Below are 23,582 nucleotides of genomic sequence, written 5' to 3'. Positions count from 1 at the left end.
CTTTCAGGGCAAAGCTTTATCTGGGGCGCCTGGGTGGCTCAGCTGGTCAAGCGTCCAACTTCGGCTCAGGTCATGATCTCACAGCGGGGTTTCGAGCCCCGCGTTGGGCTCTGTGCTGACGGCTCGGAGCCTGGAGCCCGCTTCAGATTCTGTGTCTCTGTCTCTCTCTGCCCCTCTCCTACACATGCTCTCTCTCTCTCATAAATAAACATTAAAAAAAAGCTTTATCTGTGACCACTCTGAAGACTATTTTACAATTTCTGTGTCCCTAACATCTTTTTTTCTGCTAATATTGCAGAAACTATGAAGCTCAGGCTACATATTGATTGTAATGTTCACTACTGAGTCTCAGTGCCTAGCACATGGGAGGTGCCTTGTAATTCCTTGTTCAATGAGTAACTGAACAAGATATTTATCTGAAACGTCCGGTGTCTCCCAACTTCCTCAGCTTGTGAGGCTCCATATAACAAGTCCTGATTTTTCCAACCCTATCTTCCACTTTCCCCTTGTTCACTCCAGTCCAGTCCCACTGTTTCCTAAAAACCTCAAACTTGTTCCTGCCTCGGGGCCTTTGCACTTTCTGTCCAGTCTGCCACCTCTTCCCCTAGTTGGCTCAATCTTCTACAGGTTTCAGGCCAGATGTCACTTCCTCAGACCCTCCCTGACCAATGCTGCCGAAGCAGCCCCACCCTGCTTTTCCAATGTGATTCAGTATTGTTTGATTTTCTTTACAAATCACCATCTGAATGTACATACGCATTTATTTATGTTTATTGTCTCTCAGGAGGTCAACTCCACCAGGGTAAGTCCTTGTCTGTTTGTTCAGTGCTGTGTCCCAGTGTCCAGGTCAGAGCCTGGCACACACCAGGCCAATAACATTTGCTGAAGGAATTCACTAATAGGGCTCAGCCTTCATTACTCGATCATCACGACTTTCTGCAAGGCCATCCTCACCCAATCATGGGTCCCCTCCAAACGTGTTTGGAGCACATGGCAACATTAATTCACTGTGTCAGGTGAAAAAACTCCCATTCTGAGCCCAAGGTTGGGGGAAGGGAGCTGGGAATGGGGTAGAGGTGGGGTCTTACTCTCCAGGATCCTTAACCACCCCCCCACCAGCCAACCAGGAAATACGAGGCAGCCGAGGTTAAGTAGACTCTTGCTGCTTTGTTATAAATATATTATGTACATCCAAAACGTGACATTAAAATATTACTCCGTGTTACAGAAAAGATATTAAGGCTTTCTATTATTTACATTAAACAAGCAAGCACCTTTAAAAAAAAAAAAAACAAACCAAAACAAAACAGCCCAATTCTTCCTTCTCTGACATTCCCCTAGCCAGAGGGGACACCGTGTCCCCTTCCAAATGACCAAGACCCGTTGCAGGGGCTGCACTCTGTGAAGACATCCTCTGATTAGAAGTATCAGCTCTGGCTGGAATCACGTGGGCAGGTGGGGGACGGGCAGGGGAGAAGGGGTTCCAGACTTGGGCAGGGGATTCCTGCCTCTTCTGGCCGGCTGCCCTCAGACCCTTGCTGCACTTTGCCACTCTTGGGTGGACAGGCTAGGCTGAAGGTGGTGCCTGGGGCTGTCCACCCACCCAGGTCTTCGGGGTCAGTCCACAGGGCCATGGCAGGGCAAATGCTCCGGGGACACTTAGGTGTGCCTGGGGGCTCCTAGACCACTGGGGACAAACGAGAGACAGATAAGACGACTCAGTGGCCCCAACGCCAGCCACGCTGAAGGGCTGCCCAGTCGGGGGGGGGGGGGGTGCTGTAGGAGCGCAGGGAGTGGGTGAGCTTCTCCTCTACCCAAGGAATGGCTGGCAGGGCGGGGCTCCTTTTTCTGCAGAGTCAGGCTTGGAGACAGCAGCTCAGGTGGCTGGGGAGGGGCCAAGGAGAGAAAATGAAAAAAAGGAAATGAAAAATCAGTGGCTCAAGTATTCTGTGTCACGAGGGGTGGGCTGGGGGTGCCCGGGCCCAGCCCAGGAGGCGTCCTCTCCATCTGGAGGGGCCAGCACGAGGAGGCTGGAATTTGGCAGATGGCTTCGGTTTAGGGGGCGAGGGAGGGTTGGCAACAAGGTGGCAGGCTCGGAGTAGTTATTTGATCTTCTGGGCCCATTTCATGTCATCGGCCCGAGGCTTCTCGCCGGTCAGGCCCTGGATGAGGTCTTCTAGGCGTCTCCAGAAGCCTATCTTCTCCAGAGGGTAGTTGAGCCAGCCTGCAGGGGGGAAACAGGGCACCAGGGCGTTGAATGGGAGAGCAGCAGTTGAGGAGACGGAGCAAAGTTGGCTTTGCCTGGGGCAGGAGCAACAGGGAGTGAGTCTGTAGAGGGCAGGGGACAAGGGCTGACCAAGGGGATGGGGACCTCCCACCAGTGGGCTTAGGGCTGCTCAGACATGCCTTTGTCCCCTCACTCGTTCACTCTCTTACCGAGTGCTTACTATATGCCAGGCACAGTGGCAGCATTTCTTATCACTGGGCTCCACTGCCACTTCTTCCAGGAAGCCTTCCTTGACCACATCACCCTCTTCTGTTTCTTTATATCCTTTATGATAACCTGTAGCCACTTCCCTGTCTTGTGTTGGTTTTTCTCCCCAACTCCCGACCACAGCATCTGCTCCAAAGAGCAGAACTCTGTTCTCCCTCTGTTGATCCCGAGTGTCTCGGATGGTGACTGGCACAAAGGTGTTCAGTAAATATTACTTCCCATCTTATTTCATCTGTATGATAGCCTCCTACCCAAACAGTAGATACTCTCATTTTCCACATGAGAAGACGGGCTCAGAGAGGAGTCTCCCCGTTAGCGAGTGGCCAAACCAGGCCCGATCCTAGGCTTGGCTGAGCAGTTCACTGATCTCGGCAGCCTCAATTCCACCCCCTCCCCCTGCTCTCAAAGAACATGACCTTAAGACGTACGAAGAATATTTTCTGTGGTTCTCAGTTCTGTCTCCAGAAAGACAACGCACCGCTCTCCCCGCAGAGACCGGTAGCTGTGACTTATCGAGTACTTATTATGTGCCAAGCACTTCACATCTGCCACAGCGCCCTTCACGCCCTGGCCCCGTGACAGTCCTATGTAAGGTGGCGGCTGCAGCCCCATGCTGTGCGTGAGAACAAAGCACATCCAGGGAGGCTTGCTTCCTAAAGATTCACACGGAAGAGTGGAGAGCTGATCGTAAGCTGTAGCCTGACTCGCCTTCAAGGTGCTGACAGCACCTCAGACACCCTTAATCTTGAAAGATGCCCGCTGACCCCAGAAAACCTGCTCAACTCACCTCACTTCTTTGGTACTGGTCCTGTAACTACTGATGGCAGGTGGGTTTCCTTCCTGTTCCTTGGTCTCACCAGGCGTGTTCCCGCCTCAGGGTCTTTGTACTTCCTACTCCCTTTGCCTGAACTGTTCTGTCATTATTTAGCTGCAGGGCCCTCCCACGCTTTTTTTTTTTTTTTTCTTTTTTTTTCTTCTTCCAGATTTCTGACCGCCTACTATGAACAGCTACACTCCGGCCTCCCTACTCCCTCTCTGCCCTTCACCCTGCTTCGTTTTCGCCAGGGCACGCCTCACGACCGGGCATTTGTCATCTCCCCTGCCCCCTGCCCCCTTTGCTCCAGCCACACTGACCTCCTCGCTGTTCCTCAAACCAAGCAGGCCTGTGTGTTCCTCCTTCGGGGACTTCACACCCTCTGTTCTTCCTCCAGATCTGCGTTATTTTCTCCCTCAGCTCAACTGTCTCCTCGGTGCACTGACCACCTTATTTAAAGGGTAAAGTCCCCCATTTCCTTCTCCTCACCTACCAGCAGTTAGCATGGTTAAATGGAATGTCCCCGACTAGAACGTGAATACCATAGAGACAGGGATTTTTGCCTGTTTGTTTCAGTGCTGGAGCCTCAGCCCAGCACGGCGCTTGGCACATAGTAGGTGCTCAACAAATATCTGCCGGATGGATGGACGGTTGAAATCACGACTCTAGGAGGTGGGAGTGGGGGAGGCGGTCTCTCTCGTGCTGCTGCGTCCTCAGCACCTACGCTTGGCACATGAATCTAAGAGCATGTTCCTGCAGGGCAAGGATGATATGACCTCCTCCTGTGACCTCTGCCCTCCTAACCCTGAGGATAGAGGCAGAGCTGGGGTGGGGGCAGGGCAGCCTCTCGCACACGCCACGCTGGAGCCGCACCTGTGGTGATGCAGAAGTAGGTCTCGTGGGGTGACACGTGGTGGATGCGATGGTGTTTGCGTGGCAGGATCACGTGCCAGTCCTGCAGGAGGGTGACCCAGCGTGGCAGCCCGAAGTACGTGTGCGACCACTTGTGGATCTGGTTGGTGAACGTGCCGAAGATGGTCAGGCAGAAGACGAAGCACTCCCAGGGGTACAGGTGCTCCAGCGCTTCTGCGGGGGGGGGGGGGGGGGGGGGGGACGGGACACAGGGTGTCGAGGCTGTCACGGGGGCAGGGCCACCACCAGCCTGGCCCTGGCTCCTCGCCCCTGGGCAGCTCCCTGGCCTCCTTCCACCCTCCCCCATGGTCTCAGGCAAGTTCAGACTCCCCTCTGGGCCTCAGGCTTCTCTTCTGCTCAGTGGGCAGATCGTGCAGGAAGCACAAGAAATAGTTACGGGTGTGGGCTCGTGCTCTGACATTTCTTGGCTACATGAGCTTGGGCCAGCGATTCTGCCTCTTTGAGTCTCAACTTCATCGTCACTAACACGGCAATAAGTCTTTGTCCAGGTTCCCAAAGGCAGAGCCTGAGACAAGGGTTCACGGGGCGGGGGGGGGAGGAGGGTATCTTCTGTTCGGAAAATCATCTGAGGGAGTGGGGAAAGCAGGGGGTGAGCTACACAATGATGGGTTTGGGGGAGTCTTGTCTCAGCCTGATCCTGGGGGCAGCTCTGGAGGGTTAATGGCTCCACAGAGTTGGTCCCACCCAGAGGTGGGAGGGCTGGTCTTCTGTCGGCTTTTCCCGTCACTTTACGTTTGGCTTTAGGCTTATCCCAAGAGGAGACGTAGGACCCGCCCTGGCGGTTCCCAGAAGGGACAGCTGGGAGCCGTTAGCAGCCGCCGCTCGTGGCAACTGGGGGATGGGTGCACACGTGGGGAGGATCTGAGCGGGCACCATGGCACCACACCACAGACACCCACACCTCTACCCACCAAGGGGCTGCTCCAAGGACCAGCGACGTATCAAGTTGTTAGGACAAGACGCGGCCTGGCGGGAGTATTCAACCTCCCTCCCCCGCCTTCTGCCCACCTGGCAGATGATGTAACTGAGGCTCTGACAGGTGAAATGACTTGCTTTGGGACAGGTTCCCTCCTTAAAATACGGCAAAGATCAGAACTCAGAACTTCCTGAGTTCACTGCCCATGTTGGCCCTACTCAGCCAGGGCAGCCAAGCCAGAAGCCCTGAGGGCCAGGCAGGTAATGCAGGTGAGCAAGCTGGTCCAGGTGTAGGACAGCAGGGAGGAGTGTGGACTGTGTAAAGGGGGCGGCCGCAGCTCAGCTCCTTCCCAGTGAAGCCAGAGGGGAACGAGGGCCCAGGATGGCCGGACTGGATTGTTCAAGAGAAGCTGGAAGCACAGATTTTTATGTCAAATGTGCCAATTTTACAGGATGATAACTGAAAGTTTTTTAAGGTAGTGAGGGGACCGTGTCCCCACAGCCCCCTGGCAGCTGGCAGGCACACTCACCCGGGCTCTGGGTGCGGAACTTGTAGGCCATGTTCAGCAGAGGCAGCAGTGTCACCAGGCAGTTGTCCCCATTGGTCTCGATGAAGTCGTGTCGCGTGATGGCTGTGGGGTCGATGTGATGCTCGCGGAAGGGTCGGATAAAAGCCTGGGGTGGAGGTGAGGGTGGGAGAGGGGGTACGTCCGACCGGTCAGCCTGTGGTGGCCGGCCTCTCTCCACCACTTGCTGCGCATGCTGGCCTCGGGCTTACCTCCTTGCCTTCAGGATGCCAGAACGCTCCCCCACCATACTGCTACAGAGCCCCCCCAACCTTCAGGGTCCTGCTCTAAGCTGCTCTAGCAGAAGGCAGTCAAAATGACTAGGTGGGGACCGCGGCGCGGTACTGCCCCACTCTGGGCCTCAGTCTCCCCAGCAGGGGTGTGAGGGGAGTTGGAGACCACCTCCACCCTTCTTCCCCACTCTAATACAGTTGAGGACACCCCTCACAGTGGCAGGCAGACCCCTCTGTTTCTTCCCAGTGTCCAAGCCCCTCTTTCTGGTAACAGCCTCCCCCTCTTCCTCTTCTGTCGGTACATACTGTTCCGATGGGGCCGAACTAGTTAAAGGTGAGCACGTGACCCTGGCCTGGCCAATCAGAGCATCCCGGCTTGTCTGCCACAGTGACAGGGATGGGCACATGACCTGAGCTGGGCCAATGGGAGCGTGCTATGGGACTTTGGTTGCAACTGTGGGAAAGGAGAGTTCTCTTTCCACTGAGGGGGCCGAGCTGGAAGGATGTAGGGAAAGCCTATGTGACAGGGAAGCCAACAGAGAGGAAAGCAGGGACAGACACAGAGAGAGACGGAGTCACGAGAGCATGGTCTGTCTTGGGTCTACTCTTGAAATTTTCGGGTATGCGAACCAGTACCTTTGTGTGGTTAAGGCTGTGTGTATTGGACACCCCAAACAGTGTGGCACAAGGTAAAAGTTCAACTACAACGAATGGTGAGGTGCAACAGGGCTGGCAAAGGAGAATGAGCCGTGGTCCCCAAATTCAAGGGGTTCAAAGCTCTCTATCCCACGCTTGATGCTTTTGCTTCCAGAAAATTCCAGAAATCCCAGGATTTCTAGTCTGTTCTGGTCCTCGAGGAGACGCAGGGGGTCAGGCTGGAATGATGGCTTCTGCCTTTCCAACAGGGAAACGGGAAGCTCGGAGAGGAAGGGGGCTCACCCCGCATCAGACAGCCCAACCTGCTTCTGCAGGAGACGGGCTGGGTCAAGATACTCACCTTCCCCACGATGGGCAGCTCCACGGAGCCCCAAGTGTCAGCTCCCCAGTGCACCAAGCCAGACAAGAAGTCAGCAATGAGAGCGCCTGCAACTGTGGACAAGAGGTGGGTGAGGTAGGGGACCAGGCAGGCGACAGTCCTGCCCACCCTTTGCCCCAAATCAGGGAGTCCCGCATTCATTCACTTGCTTGCTTGCTCACTCACTCGTCACGGGGGGTGGTATCTCTTCTCTACTTGGGATGTTTTCCTCCCTGTGAATGGAGTCTCAGGTAGAGCACTCCTGTCCCTTTACTTGCTCTGCCCAGGGATATGTGGGGGCTCATGTGTTTGGGGAGTCTGGAGGGAATCAAGGGGGCAGGCACAGATCAGCTCGACTTTTCCCTATCAGGAGCTGACTGGGCCCTTCTCTCTGACCCCCAATCACACCACAGAGGGAGCCCCACTCTGCTCCAGTGCTGCCAGTGAATAGATGGAAATGTGCTTTTGGGGTCTGTCGTCAGAATCCCCTCAGGTGCAGGCAGTAGCCATGCCTTCCTCCCCAACCTAGCTTGTATCACAATAAATGTGATAATTTGGCCTCTGGCAGCCTTTTCCTTGTTCTCAATGTGTTCAGAACTGGACTGGGTTCCTGCAAAGACCCCAACACCATCCACTTGCTTGAAGGTTCAGTATAACATAGGGGTTAAGAGCTGTTAGATCAGGAAATCCCAGCTGTCTCTCACTAGCTGTGTGACGTTGGGCATGATACTCAACCTCTCTGTGCCCCAGTTTCCTTTAGATAGATGGGAATGACGATTACAAAAAACAGTGACTGCCATTTATTGAGCACCCTCAGTGCCAGACAAGCGCTTTACGTGTTTGATCTCAGTGGATTCTCACAATCCGGCTGAAGCTGGTACCCTCCTTATTCCCCTTTGCAGCGGTGGAAACAGAGTCCTGGAGAACAGAAGTTTAACTGGACCGAGGTCACAAAGAGGGCAAGTGGCAGAGCTGGGCTCTTAACCTGCCTTGAGGTCCCAATCTAACACAGCAGGATGCACAACCACTCCTGCACACAGGGAAACTGAGGCAGAGTGGCTGACTGCTTGGGCGAGGTAACATCCCAGTGCTGCCCCCCATCACTCTCCCTGCTCGCTGCATCTCAACCCTACTGGCGTACTTACGCCCTTTCCCTTGCACCCCTCACACGCCTCTGGGTCTCTCTCTGCATTTACTGTTCCCTCCGCCTGGAACATTCTTTCCCAGGGCATAACACAGTTCCCTCCTTCACTCCCTCCAGGTCTTTGTTCAAACATCCGTTGAGCGTTTGACATTATAACCACCCCCATCTTCCAGCATTTCCTATTTCCCGTCTCCTTCCCAGTCCCTGGCACTTATTAGGGGTTCAGTAAATATTCCCTGAGTTAATCAGTATAAAGCTGTTAGGAGTCAGGCTGCTGTGAACATTCATACCCAAACCTGGAGGCGGACATATGCCATCATTTCTTCACGAAAATGCCAGCTATTTATTTATTTATTTTTACTCAACACTTACTGAGCACTTATAGGTACCAGGCCCTGTGCCAGCACCTTAAATGTTTTATCTCTTTTAATCCCTAAACTGTACCAAGGCCAGTTCTAAGCCGGTTACACATCTTACCTCCTCAATCATCCTAAGCATTTAATCCTTACAGATGAAAAGAATGATAATAATAAAAACAATATTAGAAAAACAATGTTTGTGACAGTGGTTAACATTTATGGAGTGCATCCTTTATGCCAGGCACTATGTCAAAGGTGTTAGACATGCATTATTGGAACATAGAACTCTTCATACTTTAAGTACGGGCTGTGCCCAGGGACTTTCTTCCAGGGAGGATACAGTGGGGAAGCGGGAGGAGAGTAACTTCAGAGTGGGGAAACCTGACACTCCGCGGGCCAGGTGGTCAAGGTCAAGTACGTGCCCTGGCTATGTGATGGAAATGGTGCTTTGCCTCTCAGCTCCTCCTCCCAGAAACATACAACGTGGTCTAAGAAAAGCATGAGACAAATTCCCGTAGCGAGGCATCCTGTGAAACATCAGGGCTCGGGGCGCCTGGGGGGCTCCGTCGGCTGAGCGTCCGACTTCGGCTCAGGTCATGATCTTGCGGTTCGTGAGTTCGAGCCCCGCGTCGGGCTCTGTGCTGGCAGCTCGGAGCCTGGAGCCTGCTTCGGATTCTGTGTCTCCCTCTCTCTCTCTACCCCTCTCCTGCTCATTCTCTCTCTCTCTCTCTCTCTCTCTCTCTCAAAAATAAACATTAAAAAAAAAATTTAAAAAAGAAATATCAGGGCTCCTCAAAACTGTCAAGGTCCCCCAAAACAAGGAAAGTCTGAGACACTGTCATAGCCACAGGGAGCCTAAAGGAACCCGATAACTAATGTGAGTGGTATCCTCGAAAGGACCCTGGCACAGGAGAAGGACATTAGGTAGAAACTAAGGAAATCTGAATAAACCATGGTCTTTAATTTGTAATAATGTATCCATATTGGTATGTTGATTGTAACAAATGTATGACACTAATGTAAAATATAAGATGTTAACAACAGGGGGAACTGGGTGCATGGAGCCTACCGGAACTCTCTATACTCTTTTTTGTTCTAGTAAACAAAGTCTATTTCTGAAAAACTGCATCATCTTATTTCACGTCCATAGTTTTGGGCCCCAACACATCCCGACTCTCCAGAGGAGAGTCCAGAGGAGGAATGAGACTCAGAGGGTAACGACAGTCAGGGCTGCTGACCGGCGGCCAGGGACTACCGTGAGGGCCATTCACAATGATGCTGTGTTCACGTCCAGGTCTGGGAAATGGGAACATTAATAACAGCACTTAACTTTACTTAAGTGCAATCGATTAATAAGCTGGGCTAATACGTGTCAAGTGAGGCCCTGGGACATGGTAGGCGCTCCCAAACGTAGCTATAGTTAGTAGTTTAGGTGTTACCACCCTCTCCAGGCCTCAGTCTTATCATCTGTCAAATGACCTGGCCTTTTCAGGCTGCAGAGCAGGGAGGGATGTGTGCTTTGGACAGATGTCAGGAACGATTTCTTGGCGAGAAGAAACAACTTGCTCCTTGGGCTCTGTGACCCCCAGGCCTCTGCGAGTGGGGGTTTCTAGAGCAGTGACTCTGGGCCTCCAGGCCTGCTGCCTCAGGGGGCTTTAGTGGAGACAGGAGAGGCAAGCACACAGAGCTTCTCTGTCCTGGCACAGGGGCAGTGGCTACAGCTGGCTCATCGTGAGGGCAGCTTTGGCCTGGTTAGCACCCCATGGTACCACAGGGTACAGGACAGGCGATGAGTCATCCCAGGCTACCCTGACTCACCGGGTGACCTTGGGATAGTCCTTGTCCCTTGGGGCCTTCACCTCGCCACAGATTACCCAGCTGTGACTTCTTAGCTGCTGCCCACCTCAAGGCCTGGTGTGGAGACCGCGAGGGTGGACCAAAGCGATCCTGCTGAAATCCCGGCTCTACCATGGTTCGGCACAGACTCCTCACCTGACCTGAGGCCGTGGGCCCTCCGACCTCATCACCAGTCTTTGCACTTCCCGGGCTCCCTTGCCCGGAACACCCTCCCCGCTCTGTCTGCCAGAAAACTCTTACTCAGCGCCTCAAGGGCCAACTCATGGGCGCCCACACTTTTCCTCCATTTTCCCCGGGTGCCACTAACAGCTCAAGGCTCCCAGGGCCGTTCGTTTGTTCGCTCTTTCATTCACGACAACGCTGTCCCTGTCAAGGTCACTAACGACCTCCATGTGGCCAGATCCGGTGGTCCCCTCGCTGCCCCGTCCTGCTGGCTCTGCTCAGCGGCTGCTCTCAGTTGAGCCTCAAGTCTTCTGGAGACACTCTCCCCTCCCGGCCTCTGCAGCCCCTCTGGCCGCCCCGGCTGGCTCTTCCTCCTCCCCCCGGCACGGAAGCACTGGGGGCTCTCCGCCAGCCTCTGGGCTTCACACACCTCTTCTACCGCGAGGTCTCCCAGATTTCTATCTGTAGCCGCCTTCCTGGACTCCAGACTCGGATTTCCAACTTCCTGCTCGGCACCTTGCCCTGGCAGCTCGAGCATCTCGTCTCAAGCCGCCTCTTCAGGCCTCTGCCAATGGAAGCCCCATCCCTTCCATCAAAGCCCGTGGGTCGCCACTCACGGCCAGCGTGACAGGATGCTCTGGCCGCTCGCCTCGCGCAGCTCACTCAGAACTTGAGGATCTTGCACCACCGCCGCTGCCCTCACCGGGTGTGGGCCAGCGTCCCCGCCCCCATCCATCCTGCCTGCAGCCCCAGCTGATGTCAGCTCCCTACGGGACACTCCCCAGCGGCTCCGCAAGGCCTGCAGAATTAAACCCCAAGTCCAGACCAAGGCACTGCGCAATCTGCACCCTGCCTCTCTCAGCAGCCAGCAACCACCTTTCCTTTGACCAATTTTCCCCAGCCACGCTGGCCTCCCGCCTGTTCCCTGGGCGCATCCCAGCCTCTGGGACTTTGCACCTGCTGTTCCCTGCCGCCCCTCCCCAAGATATCTGCCTGGCCTCCTCCCTCACCTCCTTCAGGTCTGCATGCGGATGTCATTTTTCCAGAAAGGCCTTCCCTGACCTCTCAACTCTTCCCTGGCTATTCTCTTATCTCGGTTTTGCTTCCCAGCATTGCATCACCTGTCTGTGTTTATCAACTGGGCACCTTTTCATGTTTCCGCCTTCCCTGGTTTCCAGGGCCTGCCAGGGGCACCAGGCTTCTGGAGAGATAGTGCTGGGCTAGAGGCGGGCTCTGCGGACTGGCACGGTGCCTCGCCTCCTGCACGTTAACACACAAATCAGGGTGGCTACTTAAATCAATTAGGGACTGTGCAAACACCGCTATCAGGAGAGGGTCTGTTCTCATCAGCTCAGAGGCCAAGGCGTGGGATGGGGGAGCTGGTGTCACATTCGGTGACCGGACGGCCAGAGAGCTCCCGAGCCAGGGCCTGGAGGCTCTGATCCCAACCAGGGGAGGAAGGTGGCGACGGCCTGGGACGCCCATCCTCCTGCCTCACACAACACAGACGTGGGCTCAGACACACTCTCCTCCCAGTGCTAACCGGAGGCCCTACGGGCCCTGCTGGGGGAGTCTGTGGCTCTAGAGCTGGGCACGTCTGGATGTGTGATCCCGGACTCTGCTGGGCCAGCCGGCAAGTGGCCCGGCCTCTCAGGGGACGGCGGTCCCAACCTCCGCACTGGCTTGACACCGAGAGTCGAAAGTACTCCACGTGCAGCGTGGTGCATAGTGGACACTTGGGAAAGAATCCGTGGCTAAAGAGACCACGGTGGTCTGAGCCCTCGCGAGTGGTTATGTCGGGTGGGGTCTCCTTCCCACCTCTGTTCAGTCGCTGGCCCCTCAGCAGCTACACACCTGTGTGAGGCCCTCACAACAGCCCGAGGAGGCAGGTGCCACAAGCAGCCTCGACTTACGGGTGTGGGAACAAGGCTCGGAGATGCAACAACCCTAGCCCCAAGGCAACACAGCCACAAGGCCGTAGAGCTGGGACTTGAACCCAGAGCCTGCATGCAGCCACCCCCAGAGGGGGCATCAGGGCTCACGCCGGCCACATTCCTGCCCCTGAATGTAGGGCTCTGAGGCAGAGAGGCTGCAGGTGCACGGTCCCTCTCACCCCTGGGTAAGGGGGGGGCGGGTGTGGCTCCTGAGGCGGGGCCCAGGCTCCCCAGCACCGGAAGGGTTAACTCCCTCTCCCCCAGCTGGCCCGCCCCCGCCACGTGCCCACCCCAACGCAGACCCAGATGGCCCAATTAGCCAGCCTGAGCACTATTGGCTTAGGCGGCCAGAGTGCTTTTAATGAGATTGTGGGAGCTGAACACGCAGGGAGGGCTGGGCGGACGGACCAAGGGCACGGCCGCCCCCCTCAGCCTGGGAGCCCGGAGCAGGGGAGGGGATGAGCGCCTGAGTTCAAGGGCAGAGGGGAGGCCGGTGCGCAGGCAGGAAGGAAGGGAGTCAGCTCAGGACCTGGGAGTGGAGACGGTGAACGGAGAGCTCTATTGTGCTTCTGGCTTGAGGTGTGATGCCGGACGGGCCCTTCTCTGAGCCTCAGTTTGCTCATGTGGAAAATGACAACAAGTGTAGCATCCACCTCCCAGGCTGTGGATGGGGCAGGACTGACCAATGGGAAACACTCAGCATGTGCTATAAGTTACAGCCTGCCCATTCATTCATCTCCTGATGCCATAAATATTTATCAAGTTACCTACCATGTGCCAGGCCTCGCACTTGGGGCTGGGGACCCAACAGTGAGCACACAAGAATCGCTACTTTCAGGGAGCGAGATTTGAATGAAGGGAGACAGATACTAAACAAATAAATGTATTGGACAACAAAGTGTGCTGAGGTGACGGTGTATGGCAGGGCTGTTACTTTTGAGGGATAATCAGGGAGAGCCTCCCCGAGGAGGTGACCTGTGAGACCTGGACGAGGAAGTGAACCAGGTAGGTGTCTGTAGGAAGAGAGTTCCAGGCAGAGGAACAGCATGTGCAAAGGCCCTGAGGTACGAGTGTGTCCAACAGTGCACGTGCACACCCAAGCACACACAGCCACACACGATTACACATGTATGCGAGCTGCCATCAGAGTGGGTCCCTGACTCCTGGGGAAACTGAGGCCGGCGGCGGGGCAATCGGTACTCACTGACACCCAGCATGACGAGGGGCGTGTGCTCCCAGCGGGCCAGCAGCAGAAGGTGGACCAAGTTGTGGGCAATGAGGCTGAAGCACAAGATCACACAGCACCACTCCTGGAAGCGCTTGCCTGCAGGGAGAGGAGGCCAGAGGTGAGTGTGGGGCGGGTGGGGGAGGCCGAGGGATCGAGGACCAAAGCCAGGCAGAGCTGAACCCTGTAGGAGCTCTTCAGAGCTCAGGGAGTCTACGGTGCCAACCACAGGCTGAACTTAGGGACTGCCCCGAAGAACGGGCCCCAGCCCACCCATTTCACAGATGATGTCACTGAAGGCCAGAGTAGGGGGAGAGTCTGCCCAAGGTACAGGCCTGTGAAGCCTGCCTTGAAGGGCCAATTCTTTGGCAGACAGGACCAGAACTTGTCTCCGGGCCCTGGTGGGCTCTCCCCGGAGGCCCCAGAGGGAGCTTTAATGAGCTTTTTCAAACTGACATCATGGCATCACCTATCCCCTTTTACAGGTAATAACCAGCGGCTTTTAATCCCAGAGGATCAGATCCTGCCCGACTGCCATCCAGCAAGGCTCCAATGAGTCAGGAATTTAGGAGAAATGGGCCTTGGTTACCACGTGCAGGGCTCCTGCCAGGAGCAGGGGGTCTGGGAGCACAACACAGGAAAGAGGAGGTGCTCCCAAGCCCTCCAGCCACCAGGCAGGTGACGCGGAGCAGTAAGGTGGGCTGGGTGGGGGCCGTGGGATACTGGCTGCCCATGGATCCTCTGTCAAGTGTGGGCGTGGGGGGTGGTCGCTAACGGCCTGACCACTGCCAGGTGGGAGTGTAGGCCCAGGACGCCTGAACTTCTAACACCCAAGGGACGCCAGGAATCAGAAGCGGTGCGTGAACTCTTTTTAAACTTCCTGCCGCGTGTTTTTAAAAGGCACGTGAGCTCAGGCAAGCTGATTCACTCACTGCAGCTCCGTCTGAGGTGTCTGAACAGTCCAACACCGGAGGGATCAGCCAAATTAACTTGGTCCACGGCATCTCTGCAGCCAGAAAAAAAGTCTGGGCGGCTGTCTACATGTGGACAGGGAAGATGTCCAGGGCCTACTGGTAAGCGCAAAAAAGCAGCCATTTATGTGTGAAAAGAAAAGAAAAAAACTGTCTAGTCAAGACTGGCTTCCACTTATTCCTCTCGGAACTTAACACTCGTGAATGTGCTCCTCCACCGAAAATCTTTTCTTGTAATTGTAAATTAAAGTAAAAAATAAATGAATAAAAGGAAACGAAAACATCGCGTGGGTGACACAGAATGTGTTGCAGGTCCCCTGGGGATATTATTTTCCCAGGCAGCTGGTCCCAAGGGCATGGAAGCTCCTTAACGACAATAATTTTCTTATCATTAGTGTTTAACATCTACCGAGCAGTTGCTATATGCCAGGTACCTGCTGAGGTGATGCCGTTTTGCAGATGAGAGACCTGAGGGTCAGAGTGGCCCCGAGAAGTAGCAGAGGCCACAAAGCTAGTCAGTTACAGACTCGGATCCTATGGCCAGGCAGGCCCCTGTGAGTGGTCAACAACTGAAGGGGGCCATGGCACATAGAGAGGCTTCCTCCTGCGTCTGCTCTCCTCACCTGGAGCGACTCTGGCAATGCTCCTGCAGATCTCAACCTAGAACCTCCACCTCCAGGAGGCTGTCCATGATGCTTCCTCTGACTCTCGGACTCCTCCAACACGGGGCCCATCCTGAGGGGCTGTCACTGCCCGAATGACGTCCCTCTTCCCCTACCCACGTGTGAATTCGGGAGGCCCAGGGCCATGTCTGGCTTGCTCACCAGGGCCCTGGCACACAGTTGGCACTCAATAAATGCCCGTGAAATAAACAAATTCCTATACGTCATCTTAGAGGACAACTGCCAGACTTTGTCTCTGGGTGCTCGTCACCAAAGCACCTTCCACTGCTCCTGTTAGGCATTCCATTCTCCCTCAGAGAGAGAGAGGGGCCTTACCCAGGATGTACCACACACAGCACACTGTGCCCTGGGCCAAAATCAGAACAGCTGCCCTCCCCTTGCCCCGTGAAAAGACCGAGGGTCAGAGGGGAGAAGGAACACGCCCAGGGTTGCATCCTCTCGGCCCCCACTTGTACAGATGAGGACACTCAAGTCCAGAGAGGGCAGGACCCCAGTGGTAGTCACACAGCAGCAGAAGTGGGCCCAGAACCCCTCGCATTCCACTTCTTCGTCAGGGACTGTGCCCCGTGGGCCCCATGACCCTGTTGCCCCAGCAGCCCCTACCTGGGGTCACTGTCATCTGGCCCAGCTGGCCCTTCCCCTTTCTGGTTCCTGTTTGCGGCCAGGGCCTGGGACTCAGAAGCAGAAGTCCGGAGGGGCATGTGGAAGGGGTAAGGAGAAGATGATTCTTCAATGCCGCCCCACCTGCCTGACCCCCAGCCTGCAGGGACAGCAACATGATCAAATAACAGTAACGGTGGCTGATACGCACTGAGGCCTAGCACAGCTGGGGTGGTCAGGTGTGGCCCACATCAGGGATGTTGCAGGGAGCAGCATACTCAGCTCTCAGTTAAGAAAAAAAAAATTAGCTACATTAAAAAAATAAATCATATGAAACTCCTAATTTCCTGCTTCCCTTGAGAACACAAGGCTCTGGGAGCCACAGGCCTGAGCAGCAGCGGCTGCTCCCGTCAGATGGGGCAGGGGTTCCTGGTTCAGCCCAGTCTCCTTCCCTCCCTGTGGCCTCACATTGGGTGGCTTCCTGCAGTCACCTGCATCGAGCCTGAGACAGTCTCTCTCTCGTTCAAGTCTCAGTCCTTCCAGGAAGGAACTATGTGATTTCAGTTCCCAGACGAGGAAACTGAGGCTCAGTGGGTGAAAATGAGGAGCTGGGTTTGGATCCTGAGCTTGTCAACGGGACATGTTAGCTTGGATGTTCTAAAGACAGCCCAGCTCTCTTCCCATGCCTTCGAGAACGTCCCTGAAGTCTGAATATTTTCCCTTCTAGACCCCATCTATCTTTGGCTTCTGGGATCTGGATCCTTCGCAGACCAAGTGCTTCAACTTTGATTCATAAGAAGTACATCTATCATAAAAGCAGTCTTCACTGAGCACCTACTATGTGCCAGGTACAATGTCAGCATGAGCTCAGCCAGCCCTTCCCATACACTGTGGGCTGGGGACCACTTGCCCTGTCTTTCACAGGGAGAAACTAGGCCTGAGTGATGAAACGACTTTTCCAAAGTCACAGCATGGACCGTCAGCCTGGCAGGGCCTATAGGGTCAGGTGGTCTAAGTGGTGTCACTTTACAGATGGGCAGACTGAGGCCCAGGGAGAGAAGGGCTCTGCTCAGGACATGAGAGCTTGGGCCACCTCTGGCAGAGAGCTGGGCCTTGTTTTCCTGGGCCAGCCTCTGGCCTGGCCAGGGTCCATGATCTGGGCTGAGTTACGGCAGTGAATGCTTGTTGGCCTGGGGAGGAGACTGGGCCTATGTGTGGTGGCTGTAGGGCTTGGAGGGGCAGGGGAGGCCAGGCGCCAGGCCTCGGCCATCTTTGCTTTCCTGGGGGCAGGCCACGGCAGCTACGGGCTTGGCATCGGGCCCGACTCTTGTAGTTTCAGTCAGAGAAGCCCTGAATAATCTGCACTTCTGATGCCCCTTGGCCTCAGGGAGGTGAGGTTGGACCTCACAGGAGATAGAAGGCAGGGAGGGACCAGAGAGAGGCAGAGGAAGAGGGACAGAGAGACAGAGACGAGACCGAAGACGAATCAGAGACACAGAGAAATGACAGAGAGAAACAGAGTCACGGAGAGATTATGGGAAGACAAAGAGAAAAAAAGAGAAAGAACATGGCCAGAGGGGAGAGACAAACAAATAGAAAAAGAACAAGACAGAGGAAAACAGAGACAAAGCTCAGCCCAGGGTGGCAGGGACCAGGCCTGGCCAGGGAAAGGGCCCCAGGTCTCTGGCTTCAGTCAGGCCCACGTGGGGGGACTGACTCTTTCCCCTGACCCTAAGCTAAGAGACCCTTGTGTCCCCCAGGGCCAGAGGCACCTGTACTTAGCCAGGGTGGCTTGAACGGCTGGCTCCAGTGACCCCTCAGGATCAACCTCTGGAGCCCGGGGCACCTGAGAAGTGGCACACATATAGGCAGGTTTCAGCTGGCACCTGCCGGGAAGCTGGACACCTGCCTTACCTGCGGGCTTGCCCACGAGGCCTGCGAGCCCACCAGGTCCTTCACAAATCCCAGCACAGGGCAGGCTGCTGCCGTAAAACCCAAACCCGGAGTGCTGGGGGCTCCTGGGAAACGCAGGCCCGGGCCTCAGCTCCCTGGCCAGACCCTCGGGGCCCACGGGGTACGGCTGAGGCTGCCTCCCTCCTTGGCCCCTGCTGCTCCCACCACCCAATGCCGCCTCGATTAGACTACTCACAGCTCCCCGCGGACACTAGGCCCACTCTCTCTGCCAGCGGCCCCGCACGCATGCTGTTCCACTGACCTGGAACATTGGTCCCCCTCCTGCACACCCACCCCGGGGCTGGCTCACTCCCACAGTGAAGATTAAGAACACGGAACCTAGAACACCCCCCTTCTTCCACCAGTGTTCTGGTTCTGCTGCTAACGGGCTATGGGACTCCGGGCAAGTCCCTACTCTTTGCTAAGCCTCCGGAAATGTCTTCAAGTGGGACAGGGTATCCCTGAAGTGACAGCACTTCAGGCAAATCAAACAAGCCGTCCCCGGGCTTGCTGACCTGGCCCTCTGCTAGGGGCAAATGCAAGCCTAATCCCAAGCAGGACAAGCATTAGGAAGAACACCTTTAGGGGGTGGGCGATGAGGAGGTGATGGGGTCCTCGGTTTCCTCCCCTGAAAAATGGGGTCAGTACTGAGGGTGTGCCCCAGACGGTTGTAGTAAGTGTGAAATGAGCATGTGAAGAAAATGTCCAGCACAGCCAGTGCTCAAGAATGTCAGCTATGTCAACTGCCTTCCCATGGCTGCCGACTGTCACAGTACCAATCCACTTCTGGCCCCAGGAATCTCAAGAATTCAGTCCTGGAACCCAGAAGCTTCTCCTACACTCCCCTTGCTCATTTTGCTCCAGCCCATGGGACTCCTACCATGCAGTCCCACAAACACGCCAGGAGTGCTCCCACCTCAGGGCCTTTGCACTTGCTGTGTCCCTGATCTGGACCATCCTTCCTCAAATATCTTCAGGTCTCTGTTCAAGTATTACTCACTCAAGTGAAGTCTTAACTGCTCCCTCTCTGAAATGTTATTGCCCCCAATATTTCACTTCCCCCTTTCCTGCTCTATATTTGCTCCATAATGTTTGCCACCACTGGGCAAGTGGGCTATTTTCCTTATTTACTGGGTTTAGTAAAATGCCACCTTTTTTTTCCTGGTCTTGTTCACTGCTTTGCCCCTGGGGCCTAGAACAGGGACTGGGACAAAGACGCTCCCTATGTGTTGAGGCTGGTCCCTCATTTTGTAAGTCAGGTCCAGAGACGTCAAGGTACTTCCCCCAAGCCACGCAGGAAAGGGACAGGGAGGTGGAGGCCTACGAAATTTGGAGAAACCAGTCTGATCAGTCTCTCACTCCTCTGCTCCTCACTGCCTGGCTTCCTCCCCGCTCCAGGTCAGGAGGAGATAAGGCCTTGACTGAAAGGTTTGGGGCACCAGGAGGCTGCCTGCAACGTCAGATCCCTCCGGGGCTGTTCTTCAGAGGGTGAAGGGCATTTGGGGAAATCAGACCCAGACAAAGATGCAATCATGGTGGAATGGAGAAACGGCAGTCCCTTGGGGAAGCTCAGGATGCCTGGGTATGATTTGGTTGAAAGTGGGTAGGGTTTACTCAGGTGGGGAGAGCTGGACACCAAAGGAGGAGGCCTTTAAATCCTTACCCTCGATTCTCACGTGGTGAGTCTGAGGGCCAGAGAGGAGAGACAGCTGACTCCGAGACTCACAGGAAAGGCCAGACTACTGGGTTAGCAATAGGGAGTGCCCACTGCAAGCCAGGTGCTGCTCAAAGTTTGATCTCAGGGAGCCTGGGTGGCTCAGTCGGTTGAGCGTCTGACTTCAGCTCGGGTCATGATCTCACAGTTCCTGCGTTTGAGCCCTGCGTCGGGCTCTGTGCTGACAGTGCAGAGCCTGCCTGGGCTTCTCTCTCTCTCCCTCTCCCCAACCTGTTCTCTCTCTCTCAAAATAAATAAATAAACTTAAAAAAACCCAAACAGCAGGTGGATGATCTCATTCTGTCTTCCCCCAAACACCAAGGGGCAGATAAATTTTACTTTGTATCTGTTTTTTAGAGGTGAGGAAACTGAGGCTCAGAGAGAGAAAGTGGCTTGGTCCAGGTCACACAGCTAAAGAAGCAGCCAGGATGCCACGTCCGGTCTGTCCCAGGACGTACAGGCGGTCTCAAGTCCATCGGCCAGGTGCTCTGGGAACAGGCTAAAGAAACCGCGGCATCATGGACCAGGTGCCCAAGTCAGGTTCCACAAAATCACTCCCAGAGCATGTAACTGCAAGTCTAGAGAGGCCTCTGTGACCTAGGACTCAACAAGAAAGCCAACGGCCCAAGGTCACACAGCCAGTGATGGCAGAGCTGGTATGCAAACCCAGGCCAGTCAGGGGAGGAAGCCAAAGGTGGCAGTGGACCCGTGCCCACGCCAGGCAAGGGCTGTGCGTGGTGGCTGTCCCCTGGCAAAAGGAAAGATGTCAGAATGTTTGACAAACAAAGCTTGGTGTGATGGCGACATTCAGGCGGAGGGGCCTCCTGAGGCTCCTGGTCACCTGACTCTGGAGTTGATGGCACTTCCTTAACCCCTGGGGACAGAGTGCCCAGGCAATGAGATTCCCCGGGCTCTTCTGGAAGTCCGAGAAGGGTGGGGGAGCTGGTGCTCACTGGAGCATTTAAGTGGCAGGCACAGTAGGAAGGAGCCAGGGACCTTGGTCTGAGGGCTGAACGGGGGCAAGGGTCTGGAAACTGTGGTCTGGTTTGGGGAAAGGGAGGGCTCCAGCCCCAAGGCCTAAAGGGAAGGGGCTAATATATGCAATGGAAAAGGAGCAAGGGCTGGACTTGGGGCTTGCGTAGGGGAGGGGCTGAAACTGGAAGATTTGCCATGCCCTCACCACCTGGGATTCTGGAATACAGGCGAGGGCTGAGGCCCCTCTCTGCGGGAGGTGGGGGGGGGGGGAGCGGGGTGGTCTGTGGCCACAGAAGCTATAACTAGAACAGAGATTGGGGGAAGGGCGGCTAGGGGATGCTAGGAAGCCTGGACCCCATGCGCTGAGGTTTCAGAGCAGAGAGGCTGATGTGCCCAGATTTTGGGGGGGGGTGAGGTCACTGTTTGCAGCCCAGGGCCCTGGCTGGGGCACAACTAGGGCCCTAGTGTGTGCATTCCGGATCTAGGGAACGTGTAATGGGATGTGACTTTTAGGAGGCCGGGGGCAGTGCATGCAGCTGAAGGGCTGCGTCCGGCTTGGACAGGGTCCTGGGATGGGGGTCCTTACTAAGTCTTGGGGCGCTCTTTGCAGCCTCGGGTGCTCTGAGGCTAGGATCCGGATCGAGGGGTGCGATGGGAGCTCTGTATGCGGCCCGGGGAGCTGATGTGGCAGTTCCTTGATATAGGCACTGTACGTTCATCTAGAAAGCCCCGTGGCTGGGGCTGTGGCTTGATCTTGGAAGGGGCGCTGGGGTGGGGTCCCCGGACTTGGGGGCGCTATTTGCAAGTTTAGAAGCAGAGGCTGGAGTTCTGCATCGGGGCCTGAGGCTGGGGTTCCCATCTAGGGAACCCGGGATCGCTGTCCGTAGCCCGGGCTAGTGACTGCAGGCCCGGAGGGGGGCCCGGAGGTCCTACCTGGAGAGTAGAGCGCGGCCAGTTCGCGGGCCCCGGCGTGCTGCGCGCCCCAGCGCCGGCAATACGCCGCCTCGTCCTCATCGAGCTCCGGCTGCTGACCGGGCCCGTCCTCGGCGCCCGCCATGGCCACTCGCCCGGCCCGCCCGGTGCGCTCAGCTAGCGGCGGCGGCGGCGGCAGGGCCGCGGAACCGCGGCGAGATCACGCCGCCCAATGACCGCCCAGCGCCGGGCGCGGCGGCGGCGCCGGCGGGGGCCTCGCCCGGCCGCGCGTCACAGCCAATCGGGGACCGCGCCGGGGCCGCGATGGCCAATCAGCGGCCTCCGAGCCGCAGCCAACCGCGGCGCTCCGGGGGCAGGAGCGCAGCTGGGCGCAGCTGGGCACGGAAGCGTGGGGCGGCGGCGAGTCCCAGCTCGTCGCGGTTCGCCCCCGGCGGGGGCCTCGGTTCCTGCCCCCGCGGAAATGCCGGCCGTGGCACCGCCCATCTCTCGCTCGGTTTGCCGGCCTGTGCAATGGGTCGAGGCCGTGCGCCACCGGACCCAGAAAAGGGCGTTTCTTCAGCACGCACTGTCAAGCGCCTCCTGCGTGCAGGGAGCGCGAGTGGAGGGCGCCGGCCCGGGGCTAGAAAGCCAGCACTTGGTGGACGCTTTGAACCGTACTCCTGGGCTGAGGCCCATTCCCACTGGGCTAGCTTCTCGAGCCCTACCTCGTGCGGAGGTCAGGAGGGCCCTGCGTACACCTACTGTGTGCCAGCTGCTGTTGAGCGTCCCGGGGAGGAGAAACGTCGAGCCCGATCCCCAGGACCTCTTGTTCTCCCGAGGGAGAAGACAGTAAACTGAGGAGAATGACCCTAAGCGTCACTGTAAGATTTGGTGAGCGCTTAATATCTGTTAGGCGCAGGCCCAGGAGCGAGTCCACAGCCTTTCATTTACTCTTAATTCCCAAGGATGTTGCCTCCTGGGGGGGGGGGGGGGCCCTCTTGCCCTCCCTACTCAAAGTTGCCCCCTCCTCCAGTCACTGTGACATCATCATGTTTCGTCTTCACAGCGCTTGTCATGGGCCATAGCATGTGTCACTCACCAGAAAACCAGTTCCTGAGGGCCCGGACTTGCTTTGCTCACAGCTGAATCCCCTTGTCGGGATCAGCATAGGGCACGTGGTAGAGGCTCAGTAAACACTTGCCGAGTGAATTAAGGCTCAGCCCAGTGCATTTATTCAAACCTTTGCCTGTTTCAAAATGGGATGATTTGTCTTTTTGTGGTTGAGTTGTAAGAGTTCTTCATGCATTCTGGACGCTAGCCTCTTACCAGATACATGATTTGCAAATCTATTTTTTCATTTTGTTGGCTGTGTTTTCACTTTTTGGATAGTGTCCTTTGGTGCACAAAACTGTTTTTGCTTTTGATGAAGTCCGGTTTCTGGATTTTTTCTTTGTTTTTGCTCTAGGTGTCCTGTTTTCTCCTTCTTCTTTTTTTTTTTTTTTTTTTTTACATCATCGTATTCCATTATGTGGCTGGACCACATAATTCATGTAACTAGTTGTCTGTTGCATAGGCACTTGGGTTGTTTCCTGTCGTTGGTTGTTGTAAATTTTTTTTTATGTAATGTCACTTTTGCATGGGAAAGACACTCTTGAAGTGGGATTGCCGTGATAACTGTTACATGCCCTTGTCATTTTGGTAGATAGAGACAAACCATTCTTAGGTAGGTGGATACTGGGATTAGAATCACGTCCTAATTTATACTCTCACAGCTGTGTTCAAGAATGCTTGTTTTCCCACAGCCTTGCCAACTATTAAAGTAAGTAAAATGAAAAATTCAGCCCTGGGGCGTCTGGGTGGCTCAGTCGGTTGAGCGTCCGACTTCAGCTCAGGTCACGATCTCGCGGTCCGTGAGTTCGAGCCCCGCGTCGGGCTCTGGGCTGACGGCTCAGAGCCTGGAGCCTGCTTCCGATTCTGTGTCTCCCTCTCTCTCTGCCCCTCCCCGTTCATGCTGTGTCTCTCTCTGTCTCAAAAATAAATAAATGTTAAAAAAAAAAATTAAAAAAAAAATTCAGCCCTTCAGTTAGACTGAGCCCATTTCAATAGTCCCATGTGGCAGGTGG

The 23,582-nt window shown here is 55.6% G+C and overlaps 1 protein-coding gene and 1 long non-coding RNA gene across 5 annotated transcripts in view; one reads left to right on the top strand and one right to left on the bottom strand.

The window, feature by feature from the left end:
- Positions 1 to 1,840: 1,840 nt before the first annotated feature.
- Positions 1,841 to 21,703, bottom strand: LOC122215428 (plasmanylethanolamine desaturase). 4 transcript variants are annotated; one of them, XM_042930682.1, is made up of 7 exons: positions 21,481 to 21,703; positions 14,584 to 14,721; positions 13,631 to 13,750; positions 6,953 to 7,044; positions 5,687 to 5,831; positions 4,182 to 4,394; positions 1,841 to 2,224 (listed from the first exon to the last, which is right to left on the bottom strand). In XM_042930682.1, exons 1-7 carry the CDS (start codon positions 21,602 to 21,604, stop codon positions 2,103 to 2,105), a joined length of 954 nt encoding a protein of 317 aa, XP_042786616.1. In that variant the 5' UTR covers positions 21,605 to 21,703; the 3' UTR covers positions 1,841 to 2,102. The 4 variants fall into 4 exon arrangements, with proteins under 4 accessions (XP_042786616.1, XP_042786618.1, XP_042786619.1 ...); XM_042930684.1 differs by lacking the exon at positions 14,584 to 14,721; XM_042930685.1 differs by lacking the exons at positions 14,584 to 14,721; positions 21,481 to 21,703 and adding an exon at positions 18,055 to 18,179.
- Positions 21,704 to 21,792: 89 nt separating this feature from the next.
- Positions 21,793 to 23,582, top strand: part of LOC122215430 — a 77,867-nt gene continuing 76,077 nt past the window's right edge. The window contains exon 1 of the long non-coding RNA XR_006200372.1: positions 21,793 to 22,350. This is a non-coding gene — a long non-coding RNA (uncharacterized LOC122215430). The remainder of the gene's footprint in view (positions 22,351 to 23,582) is intronic.

The sequence above is a fragment of the Panthera leo genome, chromosome A3, assembly GCF_018350215.1.
Source record: "Panthera leo isolate Ple1 chromosome A3, P.leo_Ple1_pat1.1, whole genome shotgun sequence".
Taxonomy (NCBI): Eukaryota; Metazoa; Chordata; class Mammalia; order Carnivora; family Felidae; genus Panthera; species Panthera leo.
Note: the sequence above shows the minus strand (reverse complement) of the source record. Positions and strands in the feature narration are given on the sequence as shown.

Coding starts and splice junctions, on each gene's coding strand:
- LOC122215428 (XM_042930682.1), bottom strand. CDS start 21,604: ATGGCGGGCGCCGAGGACGGGCCCGGTCAGCAGCCGGAGCTCGATGAG. Junction 13,751..14,583: donor ACACCTCAGACGGAGCTGCA/GTGAGTGAATCA, acceptor CTCTCCCTGCAG/GCAAGCGCTTCCAGGAGTGG. Junction 2,225..4,181: donor CTACTTCTGCATCACCACAG/GTGCGGCTCCAG, acceptor TCCCCCCTGCAG/GCTGGCTCAACTACCCTCTG.